The following is a 17,771-nucleotide window of genomic DNA, read 5'->3' as shown; positions in this document are numbered from 1 at the left end:
CCATCCCGCTCAACCCCAGAGGGATCTGGCTGGACCAGGACCTCTCTCTCCTCTTGCCTGGACCTGCCGGCTGCAAGGAGCCGACAAAAAGCTACATTATAAATTAAGTCTACTGGACTCTTACAATTCACTAAGTTTCATGAATCAGTTTTACATAAAATGGAAAAAGGTACTACCTCACTTGGTTTTCAGAAAATGCCCATTGAAATAAGATCAATCACCATGACTTGGTAGCACACACCTTTAATATAATCCAGCCTGATCTACATCATGAGAACTTGCTTCCGTACAAAAATTGATTTGTCAAACTAAAAAACACTTCAACACATGTAATATATACTGTTGCTACTGTTATTCTTTGAGACATGATTTTGTAACTTCGGTTTTCCAAACAGCAGAAATGATAGGCAAAATCATGCCAATATTTTCACAAATTCCCCAAAAATTAGACTTTCAAAAGAAAACATTTGCTTGGAGTGCTAAATTTTCTTGCTTTTACAACATACAGAATTCCCTTTTACCTTATTTGAGACAACATACGACTTATATTATTTTTAATGCTGAAGTTTTCATTGGTTGGAATGAGTTCTTCCTAACTCTCCTAGGTGTGTTCAAATCCACTGTATTCGGCTTTGTCATTTTCTCACCTCTACTTCTTTAATGAGTAAAAGGCATAAAGCAGGGACAGCAAGGCTGCCCAGCAGGTTAAGGTACTTGTTTCGAAGGCAACCTGAGTTCCTTCTACCTACAGAGAGGAAAGAACAGAACAGACTTCTGAAAGCTGTCCAACTTCACACGCATACTCTGGCATGTGGACACCATGCACATACACCTACATAAATCTAACTTTCATGAATTGTAATTTATGTTATATGTAATTTTCAAAAAAAATGTGCCTTAAACATTTTATGGAACTGGTTATTATCCAAAATCAAATTCCATATCTGTCCAAATTTATACATTTTAAGGTCTCCTATTCCAGCTATTTCCTTCCAGATTTAAAAAAAAATTACATTTATGCGACTGGAAAGATGGCTCAGTAGATACTGCTCTCCAAAGGACCCAAGTTGAATTTCCAGCAGTCACATGGAAAAGCTCACAGGCATCTGTAACTCCAGCTCCAGGGGAATCTGAAGCCTCTGGCCTCTGCATGCTCCAGTCCTCACATGCACATACCCACACTCCTACACATAACTAAAAATAGAAAACAACATCAAAATGTATTTTAAAGCCAGGCAGCGGTGTCATGCACACCTTTAATCCCAACACTCAGGAGGCAGAGGCAGGTGGAATTTAAGGTCAGCTTGGTCTACAGAATGAGTTGCAGGACAGCCAGGGCTACACAGAGAAACCCTGGCTCAAAAAAAAAAAAAAAAAAAAATAACAAAACGTATTTTAAATTATCCCATTTATTTATATGTGTATGTGAGGGTATGCATATGAATGATGGTACATGTGTGCAAGTCAGAGGCAAGCCTTGGAGACTCTGTTCTCTCTGCACAGGGTTCTGAGGATCCAACTATGGCTGTTACACTTGGGGCAAGTGCTTCTACCCAAGCCATCTGACTGACCCTGCAGACACTTCCTAACAGCAAGTTGATCAAAGATAATTCCACATGATACACATAGTCTTAAGTTCTACCCACTGGGTTTCTTTTCAGTGTGAGCTCGTTCATGTTTGTGAAGGCATGTGGAAACCCTAAACGCTTTCCCACAATAATTGCATATATAAGGTTTTTCTCCAGTGTGAATTCTTTCATGGTCACGAAGAGATGTGGAAATCCTAAATGCTTTCCCACATTCCTTACATACATATGGTTTCTCTCCAGTGTGAATTCTTTCATGATTATAACAAGCATCACGTTGGATGAAGGCTTTCCCACAATGTTTACAAACATATGGTTTCTCTCCAGTATGAATTCTTTCATGGTTGTTGAGATGACTGGCACGGAGGAACGCTTTTCCACAGTGCTTACAAACATAGGGCTTCTCTCCGGTGTGAATTCTCTCGTGAATATAACGAGCACTGGAATGGGTAAAGGCTTTTCCACAGTGCTTACATAGATAAGGTTTCTCTCCAGTGTGAATTCTTTCATGCCTCCGAAACGATGTGGAACATGAAAATGCTTTTCCACACTGTGTGCATACATACGGTTTCTCTCTAGTGTGAATCCTTTCATGACTGTACCAGCCGCTGTAATGGGTGAAAGATTTTCCACAATGCTCACATGTGTAAGGTTTTTCTCCACTGTGAATTCTCTCATGGATAAGAAGGTCATAGGAACGAATGAAGGCTTTTCCACATTGCTTACATACATATGGCCTCTCCCCGCTATGAATTCTTTCATGGTTCTGGAGGGATGAGGAATATCTGAATGCTTTCCCGCACTGCTTACATGTGTAACATTTCTCTTCGGGGTGAATTGCTTCATGTTTAATTAGGTGACTGGAATTAACCAAGGCTTCACCATACTGCTTACACACAAACCGTTTCTCTCCAATGGTGATCCTTTCATATATTTGACCATAACTGTACCTCCAGAATGCTTTCTCAACTTGCTTCCATTCATGGAGTTTATCTCCAGCGTGAATTCGCTCACAATACTGGTCAGAATAAGACTCCTATAGGCTTTATTAGATTGCTTATTTTGATAGGGTGTCTCTCGAGGAGGACTTTGATTTGTCTGAAAGGACTCAGAATAAGTAGAATCTTTCCAACACCTCTCCCGTGTAAAAGCCTTCTCCACAGGTTCCTGTGACCCATAGGGTTTCTCTGCAGTTTCACATCTGAGGTGCACATGTGAGGATGAATGAACAAGGGCCTCTCTTGCAAGCACACTGTTTTCACACACTGTTATTTCAGGAGGTGTGCCTCTATGAACGATATGTTCTGGAATCTGTTGCTGGGTTTCTCCACACTGACTACCATCTCTGTAGTCACAACTCCTCTCAACCACCTGAGTTCTGCAAAAAAAGGGGAAAAGCATAACTACACTCTTATAGTCACCAAGTGAAGTGCTGAAGGATGGGTGCTGGGCCCCTGTTATTCTTCTGGGACAGCAGGATGATAGCAAGTGCCAGGTCCGCCTGGGCCACACACAAAGACCCCGGAGGAGGGAGAATAGCACGGCTCATTTTGCTTCTATGAGAATTTGTGAATATAAATGAGCTAACTGAACATTCAACCCAGGTCCGGAAGATAGCAGACAAACATAAATTCTTAAATATTACTGCTTTTAACTATGTGTACCACAGTTAATGAAGTTGAATATTCATTAAAAAATGGTGTGCATCAAACACATTATGGGTTTTAAAATAAATCCTTTATGTGATTTATTGGTAATAGGTTTTAACCTAAACCTGAAATTCATTTTACTGCACATACCTTATATCCAAAGCTGAAAAGTAAATTGATAAAATATACTACATAATTTTCTGTATAAAGGATAATTTAGGCACAACGAAACACTAAAACAGATCTTACATAGGTTAATGTTGCACTACATTTTGGCAATATTCATACATTACAGGGTTGTCATCCTCTAATTCTGAATATTCCAGCTCAGTGCGCTTGGAGAGAAATTTTGAGATTAAATCAATTGCATGGAGATGTACTGAACCATTTGCTTGGTTCTCACATTTCCTATCACTTGTAAATATTTGGAATAAACTCCTCTCTCTCTGAGCATTACCTCACATTTTTCCTGAGATTTTGGTAGTTGTCTTCAATATTTTCTTTTTCCTCTGTTTTCCCTAAAAAGCAAACCCAAAGAGATCGTTATGATTTAAGTCAGTATCACACAAAAACTTACTAACTTCTACATTTTGTCATTGTGCAATATGACCGGGAATATCATGTTCACCATCAGGCTCCCTTCCAACGCCACACGGATGAACAAGAAGCAGCTGGTCTCTAACGGAATAAGTAAAGAACTCGTAGCATATTCTTTACCTATGGAGATCAGGTTCATAAAGGTCTCCGTCATCACATCTCTGTAGAGCTTCTTCTGACTGAAATCCAGCAGAGCCCACTCTCCTAGAGTGAAGTTCACAGCCACATCCTCAAAGGTCACGGGCTCCTGAAATAACCACACGATGGGAAGTCAAAATTAACTGCCAACTTGACAGGATCTAGAGCCACACAGAAGATAAGATGTTAGGAATACTTGCAAGTAAAAGCAGAGAGTGAACCGGCCACTCTGACAGGAGCTTAGAATGTGGGAATGCAGAAAGATGTAGAAAGTGTCAGGGCCTGGCTCAGGAGGTCTCACAGGGAACAAGGACTCCATCAGAGTCCAGGAGAAAGGCCATTTGTGAGTTATTTTTAACCAAAATTTGGCTTCATTCTGTCCAGAGCCTGACAACATGAATGAAGCTGAATTTAAAGAAAATGAGATAATTTAACACAGAAAATGAGTGTGAACAGGCTTAAAATTTTGGACAAGAAGGGTACAGATAACAAAGCAGCCATGATTAGCACTGAACACTGGGACAACAGTGAGGCACGATTGCACAGGGACTGTACTAGCAAAATGAGACTCCACTTGACTTAGGCTATGCAATCAGCCCTCTGTGAACAATACACCTATCAACCAGTTAGCAACCTAGGACCCCGACATTCATCAAGGAACATATATATATATATATATGCCTGCTCTATACAATGAAAACACCCCATTACCACATTTCTATTCAAATACATTCTGTAAGGCTTCAGGAACCTATGGGCAATGGACTCATCTACCATGAACTGACTGGGTACATGCACAAAGTATGTTTATAAAATGAAACTCTAGGGCTACTTCTCTATTACTTTATGCTTATCATAACTGGACAAAGCATCAAAACAAAGAACCATCTGTAAATGATACACACCTTAACAACTAAACTTCTTTTCAACTGCACACTAAAAAAGAGGCTTCAGACAATAACTGGGACCCTTGAGTATCCCAGTCATGTGGCCTCTGTCATTCTTCACAGTTTGTTTCTGATCTGCACTATAGTTTTATTAGACCTGGCTACTTCTGCAAATCTATGAGGATCATGACATCAATAGTTTAAACCTGTGAGTCATGACCCCTCGGGAGCTGAGTGACCCTTTCACAGTGGTCACCTTACATTATCATCCCAAACAGTAATAAAATTACAGTTATGAAGTAGCAACAAAAATAATTTCATGGCTGGGCCCCACCACAACATGAGGAACTGTATTAAAGGACACACACAACCACTCGGAAGGTTGAGAACTTCTGTTTTAAACAAAGGCAAAGAACTGGAAACAGGGGGTGGGGTGCGGGGTGGGGTTGGAGACATGGTGCAGCAGTAAAGGCTGCTCTTCCAGTGACTCAGGTTCGATTCTCAGCACCCACATGGCAGCTCACAAACACCTGCAATCCAATACCCTCTTCTGACCTCTGCTGGCTTCTTCCTGGATGTAGTGCACATACATATACTCAGGCAGGCAGACACATAAACTAAAGTAAAATAAAATAAAATAGAACTTGGAAACACTCTGCTCAGATCCCCATCTACCAGTAACATACTTGGCACAGTCCCCAGGGAAAGAAAGCAAATCCTCCTCTCTCACTAGTAAAACTTTCCCTCAACGCTTTCTAACCATGTTCACAAAATGAATCTCTAGAGCTATTTCTCTATTATTTTATGCTTTTCATAATTGGACAAGCATCAAAACAAAGAACCATCTGTAAATGATACACACCTTAGCAACTAAACCTTTTCAACTGCACACCAAAACGGTCTCAAACAACAATCTGGGCCCTTGAGTATCCCCATCAGAATATTGGTGACTATGGTTACAATGGATGATCAAAGTAATCAGTTTGGTCAAAAAGAGGCATCAAGGGGTGAAGAGATAGCCAAGCCACCAAAGGCTCATCAAGGGGTGAAGAGATAGCCCAGCCACCAAAGGCTCATCAAGGGGCGAAGAGATATCCCAGCCACCAAAGGCTAATAAGTTCATAAAGAAAAAGACAAAAGTCATCAAGCGAAGGCCTCCCTGCCCTAAACAAAGAACAGAATGGAAGAGGGCAGATGTCCACTGCCAGCTACTTCATCTGCTGAAGAGAGCACAGGAAGATGGAGTGAAGGGGAGCAACAGCTTTCTCTGTTCAAACATGAAGAACGACCCATTCCCACTCCTCTCCTTGCCATACATGGTCTCTTCTTTGTGAGCTGCACAGCTGTGTCCAGCCTTGAAGTTTATAAAAAAGTCTCTTGTCTGACTTTCTCTCCTTTCTGTTTTCCCTTTGATTGTGTATTTGCTCATTTGAAGTGATTCTGCTACATTTTGCTATCCCATGATTACAATGCAGATTCCCTAGATTCTCTGAAATGATTTCTGCTTTTTGGAGCAGATCTATCCCTACAGCTGATTGAATTTTTAAGAGTTTTTCCTGGACCAGGCATGGTAGCACATGCCTTTCATTCCAACAGTAAGGAGGAAGAGGCAGGTGATCTCTGCGAGTTTGGGGCCAGCCTGGTCTACAGAGTGCGTTTCAGGGCAGCCAGGGCTGCACAAAGAAATAAAAAAACAAACAAAACTTCTTTCCAGCCTTGCATTTTCTTAGTTTCATGTCTGTTTGTATTATAAAGTGTCTACTCCTATAATTGAAACATTAAAACATCTGTAATCCTGTGCTGTGATTTCACAGAGGCAAAGCAGGTGACTGAGAGAAAGATACAAAACAAGGAGGAAAGTAAAGTCAGAGATCTAAGGACTGGGAGAGACTCACAGCCAAATGAATCCAATGCCTCCATCAAGAAACCTTATAACAAGATAAATTCTCCTGTCTCCTAACAGTGTCTCTGCTTTCTGGACCAAAGCTGAACTCTGCTGCTACTTTTATTTTAATTGCTTTCCCAGTCGTTCTCTTCTTTCTCTTGTTCTGCTCTCATGTGTGTCAGGCATGCCACTGATAGAGTAGTTCTGATGCTCAAGTTGGGGATAATCGGGTCACACACACTCTCACACACACATACTCTCACACACACACTCACACACACACACTCAAAAATATCTGTGAGTAGATAATTTGTGACAATTACAAAGGATTATAGAACTGACTGCATCAAATCTTTGAGAGATGAGGAGGGAAAATGGTCATGAAACTGGAAGAAACCAGGCAACCACTCCCGAAGTATGCTAGCAAGTTTATGTTAACTCGACACAAGCTGGAGTCAATGAGGGGAACTCAACTGAGAAATTGACTACAGCAGATAGGGTGGTGCTATCTGTGGGCTGGTCACCCCGGGTGCTATAAGGAAACAGGCTGAGCAAGACATGAGAGTAAGTCAGTAAGCAGCGCCCCTCCATGGCCTCTGCAACAGCTCCTGCATCCAGCTTTTCACCTGGTTTGAGTTCCTTCCTTGGCCCCCAGTGAACTGTGATTCAGGATATGTAAGCCATATTAGCCCTTTCCTCCCCAAGCTGCTTCTGGGCATGGTGTTTTATCACAGCAATAAAAACCCTAAGCAAGAGAAAAGCAAGACTGCTCTCCTAAGTCTCATCCTCCAGGAAGCAAGCCTCTGTCTGGGGAGTCTTGTATCCTTTCCTTTCTGTCTTGGTAAGGGTTTCCATTGCTGTGAAGAGACACCAGGACCAGAACAACTCTTGTTTTGTTTTTTTGGGTTTTTTTGTTTGTTTGTTTGGTTTTTTTTTGTTTGTTTGTTTTTCAAGACAGGGTTTCTCTGTGTAGCCCTGGCTGTCCTGAAACTCACTCTGTAGACCAGGCTGGCCTTGAACTCAGAAATCAGCCTGCCTCTGCCTCCCAAGTGCTGGGATTAAAGGCGTGTACCACCACCGCCCGGCCAGGGCAACTCTTATAAAAGACAACATTTAACTGAGGCAGGCTTGAAGTGTCAGACATTTAGTCCATCATCATCATGGAAGCAAGAAGAGATTGTACCACACTGGACATAGCTTGAGCACGTATGACCTCAAAGCCCTTCCCCACAGTGACGCACCCCTCCAACAAGGCCTCACCTCCTAATAGCGCCACTCCTCATGAGTCTATGGGGTCCATTCCTATCAAACCACCACACCTTCCTTGACTAATCCTTTCACCTTTAAAGCTTGTTGTCTTTCTCGGTGTGCAGGCTCTAAGAATTAAGAGCCATCAAGACACCTGCCAGTAAAGGCTACCATGGCTAATACATTCTCTAGAGTCAAGGGCTCAGATTTCCTGTCTTTTCTGTATCATAAGCCAGCATGTTCTACCACTTGATAAGTAGATTTCCATTTTCTGACTTCCTACTGAAACCCTGAGGGAAAAAGCATTTTAATGACTTACTAGATAGTTAGCCTCACCTACCAGGACCTTTTTTTTTTTAGATTTCACTTTACTTTTAATTGTGTGCACATGGTATGTATGTGTCTCTGTGTGAATATGTACAGCTGAATACAGTGTCCAGAGGTCAGGAGAGGTCATCTGATCCCCTGGCACTGGAGTTACAGATGGCTGTAGGTGCTAGGAATAGAACTTGGGTCCTCTCCAAGATGACCTCTTAACCACTGAGCCAGCTCTCTCTAGCCCCAACCCTACAGATAAAATGACTATAACCCTACACTCCTAACCATGGATACAGCCTTTCCACCAACTCTCATTCGGGCGGTGCCCCAATCCATGAGACAGTGTCTTTCACAAGACATCTGTTGTGGGATTATGTGCTTCAACAGGAGCTTAGACAAAAGCCACTGTCTACATGAGGAACACTGCAGTCACAAAACAATAGATTATGGAGGAACTCACAGAGATATGGAAATAACACAAAACAAGTACGGCATCAATTCCAGGCACGCCACCTGAAGATGCTCAGTATCCAAGCTGAGATGCCACATGGGATATCCCAGAATCTACATTCTGATCGTCCCTCTTTGAGTGGAAATCACCCACTTCAGAGGAAACTATCAATGGTTCTCCATTTCCTCCTGCCTGGTACAGGTTACTATGGGAAATTCCTTGTCTGTGGTGCCAAATTTCCTTCATCTGCCTAAAGTCTCAGGTACATTGGTAATCACGGACAAAAGATGTCATATTTCATTGTAACACTGCCTAGACCCAGCACAAACAGGGGCCCACAGAGACATAATAGCAAAGTAACAGCCTCAAACTACAATACGATTTCCCCTAGATCTTTTCTGTAAAAGAGAAGGAAAATGGTGAGATTCCCTACGTTCGGGTCATCACGGTCCTCACCAAGCCTCCTCCATTCACCAATGAATCAGAGAAGCCCAAAAAGAAGGGAATTCCAGACTCAACCTTGATACTGTGGATGAACCATTCCTGAGTGGTTGTCCATGTCTCTATGGAGGACACCTTACCACCCTATACTAACGTTTCATCAGTCCAAAAGCCGCATGTCATCAGACAATATCCGAAACCTGCAACGGTTTCTGTTTTGCTGTCCCCCTTCCCACTGCTGCTTTCAGTATTCCTAGGTAAAAACTGATTCCTGACTCAGTTTATAACAAGGTTTTCTTAAATGCCTTACTGCATTAAATGTCTGCATTTAGCAATAATTTCCCAAAAACTGGCACAAAGAACAAGGATTTTTGTTTTATCCTTTTACTGAGTGAGCCAAGACTTCAGTGATCAACTGTGTCCAAATGCTCAGTCTATACATTTCTACTTTCCACTCAGATAGTCCCACGGACTCTGTAAACTACTGCCTCACTCAGATAGTCCCACGGACTCTCTGTAAACTACTGCCTCACTCAGACAGTCCCACGGACTCTGTAAACTACTACCTCACTCAGACAGTCCCACGGACTCTGTAAACTACTGCCTCACTCAGACAGGCCCACGGACTCTCTGTAAACTACTGCCTCACTCAGACAGTCCCACGGACTCTCTGTAAACTACTGCCTCACTCAGATAGTCCGACGGACTCTCTGTAAACTACTGCCTCACTCAGATAGTCCCACGGACTCTCTGTAAACTACTGCCTCACTCAGATAGTCCCACGGACTCTGTAAACTACTGCCTCACTCAGATAGTCCCACGGACTCTGAAAACTACTGCCTCACTCAGACAGTCCCACGGACTCTGTAAACTACTGCCTCACTCAGTCCCACGGACTCTCTGTAAACTACTGCCTCACTCAGATAGTCCCAGGTAGTCTCTGGTAAACTACTGCCAGAACAGCAGGAAGAATTCTGTTACAAAGAAATGGTCCTCTATTTTTGCTGTAGCACAAATATTTTAATCTACTTTCAAAATTTGTCAAAGTACTAAAAACTTCGTGTCTATGATCTTCAGTCCTTTATACCAATGATTAAACAGACCCAGGCTCAATTCTCAACACCCTCGTGTCAGCTCACAACTGTCTGTAACTCCAGTTCCAGGACCTGACATCCTCACACAGACACACATGCAGGGAAAACACCAATGCACAGAAAAAATATAATAAAAAATTTTTTTAAATAATAAAAATTTTAAAAAATGAGTAAAGCTCTTGGCTTTCATAGTCAAAGACACTCATTAGTTTTCTGAAATCTAAAATGTACATATTTTGGAAACATCCATGGTTTCTTTATAAAATAATACCAGGTATCACTAACACACACCACCACCACCAAAATCAAATATAAAAACAAAAATATGGTGACACACTTCTTTAATCCCAGCATCTGGGAGGTAGAGGTAGGTAGATCTCTGTAAGTTCAAAGCCAGCCTTTTCTACATAGTGAGTTCCAGGGTAGCCAGAGCTACAAAATAAGACCTTGTCTCAGAAAAAAAGGAAGAGAAGGAGGAGGAAAAGAGGAGGACGAGGAGGAGCAGGGAGATGATGGGGATGACAACAATGACGACGAGGACACCGATGGTGATCCCAACGACCACGATGACAACCGCCAGCACACACCTGGGGCTCTCCTCGGCGTGGACTGTGCACACATCCCTATCTGTTCCAGTTTGTTTTCTATTGCTATCATAAAGAACACTGACCCAGAGCCAAGTTACAGAAGCAGCTTAGTGTGTGACCTAGTCTTTTCCTCTCTCCGTGTAGGTAGGCCTGTGCCACAAACATGCTCCAACAGATTCTCAGGCAAGCAAGAAGCATCCCAGCTGGATCCCTCTCTTTGTATTTATTGGAACCAGGGGCACCGGAGCAGCGCTGTATGTGAGGCACTTGGCATTGTTCAATCCAATGTCAGCTGGAACAGGAAGAATAACCCAGAACCTTGGAACAAACTGGGTCCTAATATAAGTTCTACCCAGTAAATGTGGGCTACAGCAAACTGAAGGAAGAAGGCCCAGACTTCTAAACTATGCAGTTCACTGCAAAACAGCTTATAAAGAAGGTCTTCCAGAAGCCATTCACACAATTTTCCACTTAAGCAGGAAATACATCTCTGAATGCATGAAATCATGTTGATTTTTTTGGAGTTTATACTGATGAATAAATCACTGAAACTTGGGGGGGGGGGCGGGGAAGAACACTGACCCTCCAAAAATCAACTTGGGGAGGAAAAGATTTACTTGGCTTTAACAGTAGGAACAGTAATTCCATGAAGGCAAGGCCCTACCCATCAAATATTCCAAGTGTAAGATGCACATTCATGTGAAAGAAAAATCCTGAACTGAGACTCCAGCCAAGGAGCCCTCTGGACAAGAGGCTGCTTCCCTGGGGCTGTCACACAGAAGCTGATACTGCTGTTGTCCAAGTGGGTCAGGTTCCACCCAAACACGAAAGAAGAAGTCACAACTGAGTCATCTAGGTGGTGCTAGTTGGGGGCCGGGGGCATGACGGATGCAAGACTGAGGAGTCTTGCACCGTGGATCCAGAGCGTATACCAAGGACAAACACGTGACACAGTAAAGATGAAGCCCAAGTTTCAATGGAGAGAGTAGTCATAACCACGAGATGTCCACTGCATATATAAAACCAGCAAAGAGGTTTTGTTTTCTGTGCTATAGGAAACACAGCCCAAAGAGAAGGCCTATCTAAGCCCTTTGGAATTGAGACAATTCTATTAGAGGGATCCTAAGTGCTAGTTACAGAGCCCCAGGATCTACTGAGTTCCCCCACTGGATTTTGTTCTTGCTTTAGCATGATCAGTCCTTGGAACTACTTCCCTTCTGAAAAATCTTACAAACTATCACTATCCCTCCGTCTTCCCTCCATCCATCTATTTAGAGTCATTTTTCATACATACACATTCATATTCCTTTCTCCTATTGAAGAAATGGGTATTATATGCTAATACTATGTCACTGCCTTTTAATTGGTATACACACACACACACACACTCCACATTTAAATTTACAATTGTGTCACTTGGTATATCAGCTTTCCTGATGCAAATTTTTAAACATGACAGACCAGAGCTGAGGGTTAGGCTGCATTCTTACAATGCCTGCTAGCCATTGAAGAAAACCTAAATTCCATCCCCAGTACTGCAGAAAACTAAATGTGTGACACAAGCCTGCAATCACACCTTACAGGTAGGTAGAGGTAGGGATAGCAGAAGTTCAAGGTCACCTTCAGCTATACACTTAGTTCTAACGCAAGCTAGATGCATAATAACCTGCCTCTCTTAAAACACTCTCTAAGTTTGAGGCCAGCCTGATCTACAGAGCAAGTTCCAGGTCAGCCAGAGCTACACAGAGAAACCCTGCCTCAACAGCCCCTGGCTCCTCCCACAAAAAAGTAGTGGAGGAGAGAGGTCTCAGATGCCTCAACTTTTAAGAAAATTTGCAAAGCAAGCCTAATGACTTCAGTTTGATCCCCAGACGCCACATCAACGTGGATAGGAGAAAAACAACTGCACAGCACTGTCCTTGGACCGCTACAAGTACACTGGGCCCAGGCAGCAACACAAAGTATCACACACACTTAATAGTAATAATGTTTTTAATGTACTGCACTCAAGCTCGAAAATGTTTTCAGCAGGTTAAAAATAAAGATGCCTTTGTGTCAGACTGACCATCGCAGACTTTCTCGATGGTCAGAAATTACTATCTACATAGAACAAGTAATTGAAGGCCAAAAAGCTGAAGATTTAATATTTCTTTCAAGAACTGTATTCCAATTAAATACTGATTGACGAACTCTCCTAATTCTTGCTGTTTGGAGAAGCCCACCAGAGCAAAACGAAATTACAGTTACATGAATCCCCTTCCCCCAGACTTTCCCCCCATTTTTCCATATTTCCATTTTTAACTATTTTGACTTGCATTATTGTTAAAAAGAGGAGAGCTCAAAAGAGAGGTTGAAATAGATTTCCAGAGGAGAAGAATGCCCTCTACACAACAAGGGGCCTTTGCCTGACATAAATAAAGCCTAGAGTTCAATTGGCCGAACTGTTGGGACAGTTGTCTGAATCCAGGTATCTCAAGGATAACGTCTCTATCTTGCTGACAGGATCAGACAAACTGAGTTCACGTTCCCAAGCCTAGGAACCTGCTCCTTTGTTCCCTTTGAGTTACGCACCAAATGTCCAGGATGGGACCTGACCACCAAGATTCTGAGAAAAAGACCTTAAAACCAGGTGCCCCGGGGAGGCCTCCTCACCAGTGTTTACCTTACCCCTTTCCTGTGACAGGCCGCAGGAGTCGGCTCAAGATCACATTGGCGACTCCCTTGCCCAACCCCTTGGGTCAAAAGAAGATTGGACAATGCCACAGCCCACCCCACTCCCCTTCTCTCTGTACCCTCATCCTTTAAACATGCTGTCCAATTTTCCTTCAGGGACGCAGTCTATGCTATTGTCCCTGACCGGTCAGTTTTGGCTGCTTAATTAAAATAAAGATCTTGCTTTGCTGGACTCTTGTGCCTGCTTGTGTTGTTTTGGTTTTTCGGACCCCAACCGCAGAAAAAAAGAAAAACACACCGTGATCACAGAGAAAAACTAAAGCATGACAAACGAAAGTGCAGGGGCAGAAAGACCGCAACAGCGCTCACACACCCACTGTCAGCATCACCAACCTGCCAGCATTACAATTTCTGCAGAGATGCAAGTTCGAGGCGCGGACCCACATTGAAAGGACTGGCATGAAGCCGTTTCATAGGGACGGGACAGAACTGGACGCTGGTCTCCTGGCAGTGTCACAAATCCGCCACCCTCGAATCCAGGAGCCCGCGACACACTCACCATCCTCTGCTTTTGATGCATCCTGTGTCCTCTCCAAAGAGCCTGATTTCGGAAGAAGTGACAGTAACCGAGGCAGAGTTTCCACGACTCTTCCCGCAGCTGCACGGGCTTCAAAATGGCAGCAAGAGCGCAACCCTTTGATTACCTGCGCTCCTTATTGGACAGGAGAATAACAGCGCCGTTGATTGGCGAATAACTCTCCCCCTCCTATGAGCTGAATTAAAGAGAAATCAGCCTTTCTGCGAACCGGTGCGGCTAAAATGACAGCTGTCACTCATGACCCTTTTAGCTTGCTCTTCGCTGGAACAAACCTGGCACAACCTGAAGTTTTGTAGCATTTAAGGAAACAGCCAGCAGGATTTTTAGTGCATGTGCTTGCTGCCTTGTGTATTCAGCGGGCCCTTCCTGCTCCACACCCTATTCCCTAAAGAAATAGTGCTACAGCTTTACATTGGAGCCTCTAGACTCAATACCCCAAGGAGAAAACCCAAGACATCACCTTAGGAGGAGTCCCTATGTCAGTCTGGAGGCATAAGAACAGAAAGGAGGACCTGACATGCAAGCTCACGATTTGGGGAGGTTAAGCTAAGGATTTTTCAAACCTTTGTGTTTCAATCTACCCATTTTCTGCCAAGAAAATTAAAGCATATCAACAAGGAATTCAATTATACAATGTCTGTAGAAAGTGGAATTACACTATAAAGGATTCAACAGGTATGAAAAGCAATCTTTGAACTTTAGACAGAAAGCTTTCTTTGCCCAAGGTCCCAAGGAAATTCTACATTCAGAAATGTAAAATTTCCCAACCTTCCAGATCACACTGATTTTGAATCAAGAGCACCACAGTGGATCTGTTGGATTCGGGGAGAAGCCAAGAAAATTCACTTCAAAGACAGCTGCTTAAAATGAAAGCTTTAGCCTGGCGGTGGTGGTGCACACCTTTAATCCCAGCACTTGGGAGGCAGAGACAGGCGGATTTCTGAGTTCGAGGCCAGCCTGGTCTACAGAGTGAGTTCCAGGACAGCCAGGACTACACAGAGAAACCCTGTCTCAAACAAACAAACAAACAAACAAACAAAATGAAAGCTTTATTCTCTGAGCACACAGGGAGGTGGCCAGCTCGGGATCTGAACTGCATCCCTGAAGGGAAATAGTATAGCATAAATAAAGGATGAAACCATAAGTCAAGGTGGCCTGTAACTCAAAATGAGCTCCTAGAGAGAAATGTTCCGTGTCTCTCGCTCATTACTAGGGAATGGCCTGTAAGGAGACAGAAATCTGTCTGGTTAAGAGCACTGACTGCTCTTCCAGAGGTCCTGAGTTCAATTCCCAACAACCACATGGTGGCTCACAACCATCTGTAGTGGCATCTGATGCCTTCTTCTGGTGTGTCTGAAGACAGAAACAGTGTACTCATATACATAAAATAAATAAATAAATTTTAAAAAAATTATCAGGTTTTTTTTTAAAGGAAGTATAGTAGGATTTTTCATTGAATTCATCCTCCCTGAGCCTTTCTTGGTTGGGAGACATTTAATTACAGCATTTATCTCACTACAGGTAGTAGGTCAGTTTAAATTGCAGCAGCCTACAAAATGGAAAAATATATTTGTCAATTATATATCTAACAGAGGGTAAGTGTATAGAATATATAAAGAACTAACAAACAAACAATAACAACAATAAAAATACACTCCTGAGCTGGGCAGTGGTGGCGCACGCCTTTAATCCCAGCACTTGGGAGGCAGAGGCAATAGAATAGAAGATGGTAAAGATTCCCAGTTGAAAGTATCTTCAACAAAATCACAGAAGGAAACTTTCCTAACCTAAAGAAAGAGACGGCCATCAATGTTAGAGAAGCCTACGGAACTCCAGGTAGATGAGATCGGGAGAGACGTTTCCTGCCACACAATAATCACAACACTAAATGTACAGAACAAAGAAAGAATACGAAAAGTAACAAATACAATATAAATACAAATATATAAAAGCAGACCTATTAGAATTACACTTGACTTCTCAGAGACTCTAAAAGCCAGAAGATCCCGCACAGCTGTCTTGCATAAGACCTAAGAGACCACATACCACAGATGCCAGCCAAGAATAATATACCCAGCAAAAGTTTCAATCACCATAGATGGAGAAACCAAAATGTTCCATGACAAAACCAAATTTTCACAATATCTTTCTACTAAGGCAACTCTACAGAGGATACTGGAAAGAAAACTCCAATACAAGGACATTAACCACACCCAAGGAAACACAAGAAATTAAACATCTCACAACAAACCCAAAAGAAGAGAATCATACACACATAATACCACCTCCAGCAAAAAAAAAAAAAAAAAAAAAAAAAAAAAATAGCAGGAACTAACAATCATCTGTCTTTAATATCTATCAATGGACTCAATTTCCCAATAAAAAGACACAGGCTAACAGGCTGAAATGTAAACAGAAGTCATCATTCTGCTGCATACACTTTAGCGACAAAGACAGATGCTTCCTCAGAGTAAAGGGCTGGAAAGGGGTTTTCCAAGCAAATGGACACAAGAAACAAGCTGGATTAGCCATTTTAATACCGAAAATAGAGTTTTAACCAAAAGTAATCAAAAGAGAATGGGGAAGAACACTTCTTACTCATCAAAAGAAAAAATCCACCAAGATGAAGTCTCAATTTTGAATATCTATGCCCCAAATGCAAGGGTACCTACATTTGTAAAAGAAACTTTACTAAACTTTACTAAATCTCAAATCACATATTGAACCACACACAATAATAGTGATTGACTTCAACACTCCACTCTCACCAGTGGACAAGTCGTTGAAACAGAAACTAAAAAAAAAACAATGAAACTGACAGATATTATAAACCAAATGGGTCTAATAGATATCTACAGAACCTTTCACACACCCCAAATATATCTATATATGTATATAGAGATAGATATCTATTAGGGTAGAATATATATATATATATATATATATATATATATATATATATCTTCATCTCAGCATTACATGGGTGACTTTACTCAGGTGACAGCTCATGCTGGTGAAGATGTGGAGAAAGAGGAACACTCTTCCATTGCTTGTGGATTGCAAACTGGTACAGCCACTCTGGAAATCAACCTGGCATTTCCTCAGAAAACTGGAAATAGTTCTACTTGAAGACCCAGCTATACTGTTCCTGGAGATAGACAGATATATAAATATCTATATATTTGACCTTAGCCAAAATGTTCAACACTGGGGAGATGGAACCTGAAGAGACCATCTCCAATAGACAGACAGGGGCCCCCACTGGAGGAATGGAGCCATTCATCTATCTTCAAAATTTTTTGACCCAGAATTGTTCCTGTCTAAAGGAAATGCAGGGACAAAAATGGAGCAGAGACTGAAGGAAAGGCCATCCAGTGACCAGCCCAACTTGGGATCCTCTCATGTGCAGGCACCAAACCCTGACGCTATTACTGATGCCATGTTGTGCTTGCAGACAGGAGCCTGGTGTGGCTGTCTTCTAAGAGGCTCAACCAGCCTGAGACAGTTGCAGATACTTAACAGCCAACCATTAGACTGAGTTGAGGACCCTATGGAAGAGTTAGGTGACAGACTGAAGGAGCTGAGGGATGGCAACCTCATAGAAGAACAACACTATCAA

At 42.4% G+C, this 17,771-nt stretch overlaps 1 protein-coding gene and 1 pseudogene across 1 annotated transcript; one reads left to right on the top strand and one right to left on the bottom strand.

Moving 5' to 3' along the window:
- Positions 1–227: 227 nt before the first annotated feature.
- LOC143435945 (uncharacterized) lies at positions 228–14,321 on the bottom strand. Its single transcript, XM_076919709.1, is given in 5 exon segments — positions 228–2,615; positions 2,618–2,964; positions 3,693–3,753; positions 3,953–4,079; positions 14,114–14,321. Coding segments are annotated over 5 exon segments (1,533 nt in total). The 5' UTR covers positions 14,135–14,321; the 3' UTR covers positions 228–1,638.
- On the top strand, positions 11,045–11,284 carry LOC143435950 (cytochrome c oxidase subunit NDUFA4 pseudogene; annotated as a pseudogene).
- Positions 14,322–17,771: the final 3,450 nt, after the last annotated feature.

The sequence above is a fragment of the Arvicanthis niloticus genome, chromosome 22, assembly GCF_011762505.2.
Source record: "Arvicanthis niloticus isolate mArvNil1 chromosome 22, mArvNil1.pat.X, whole genome shotgun sequence".
Classification (NCBI taxonomy): Eukaryota; Metazoa; Chordata; class Mammalia; order Rodentia; family Muridae; genus Arvicanthis; species Arvicanthis niloticus.
This window is presented reverse-complemented; position numbering and strand designations above follow the sequence as displayed.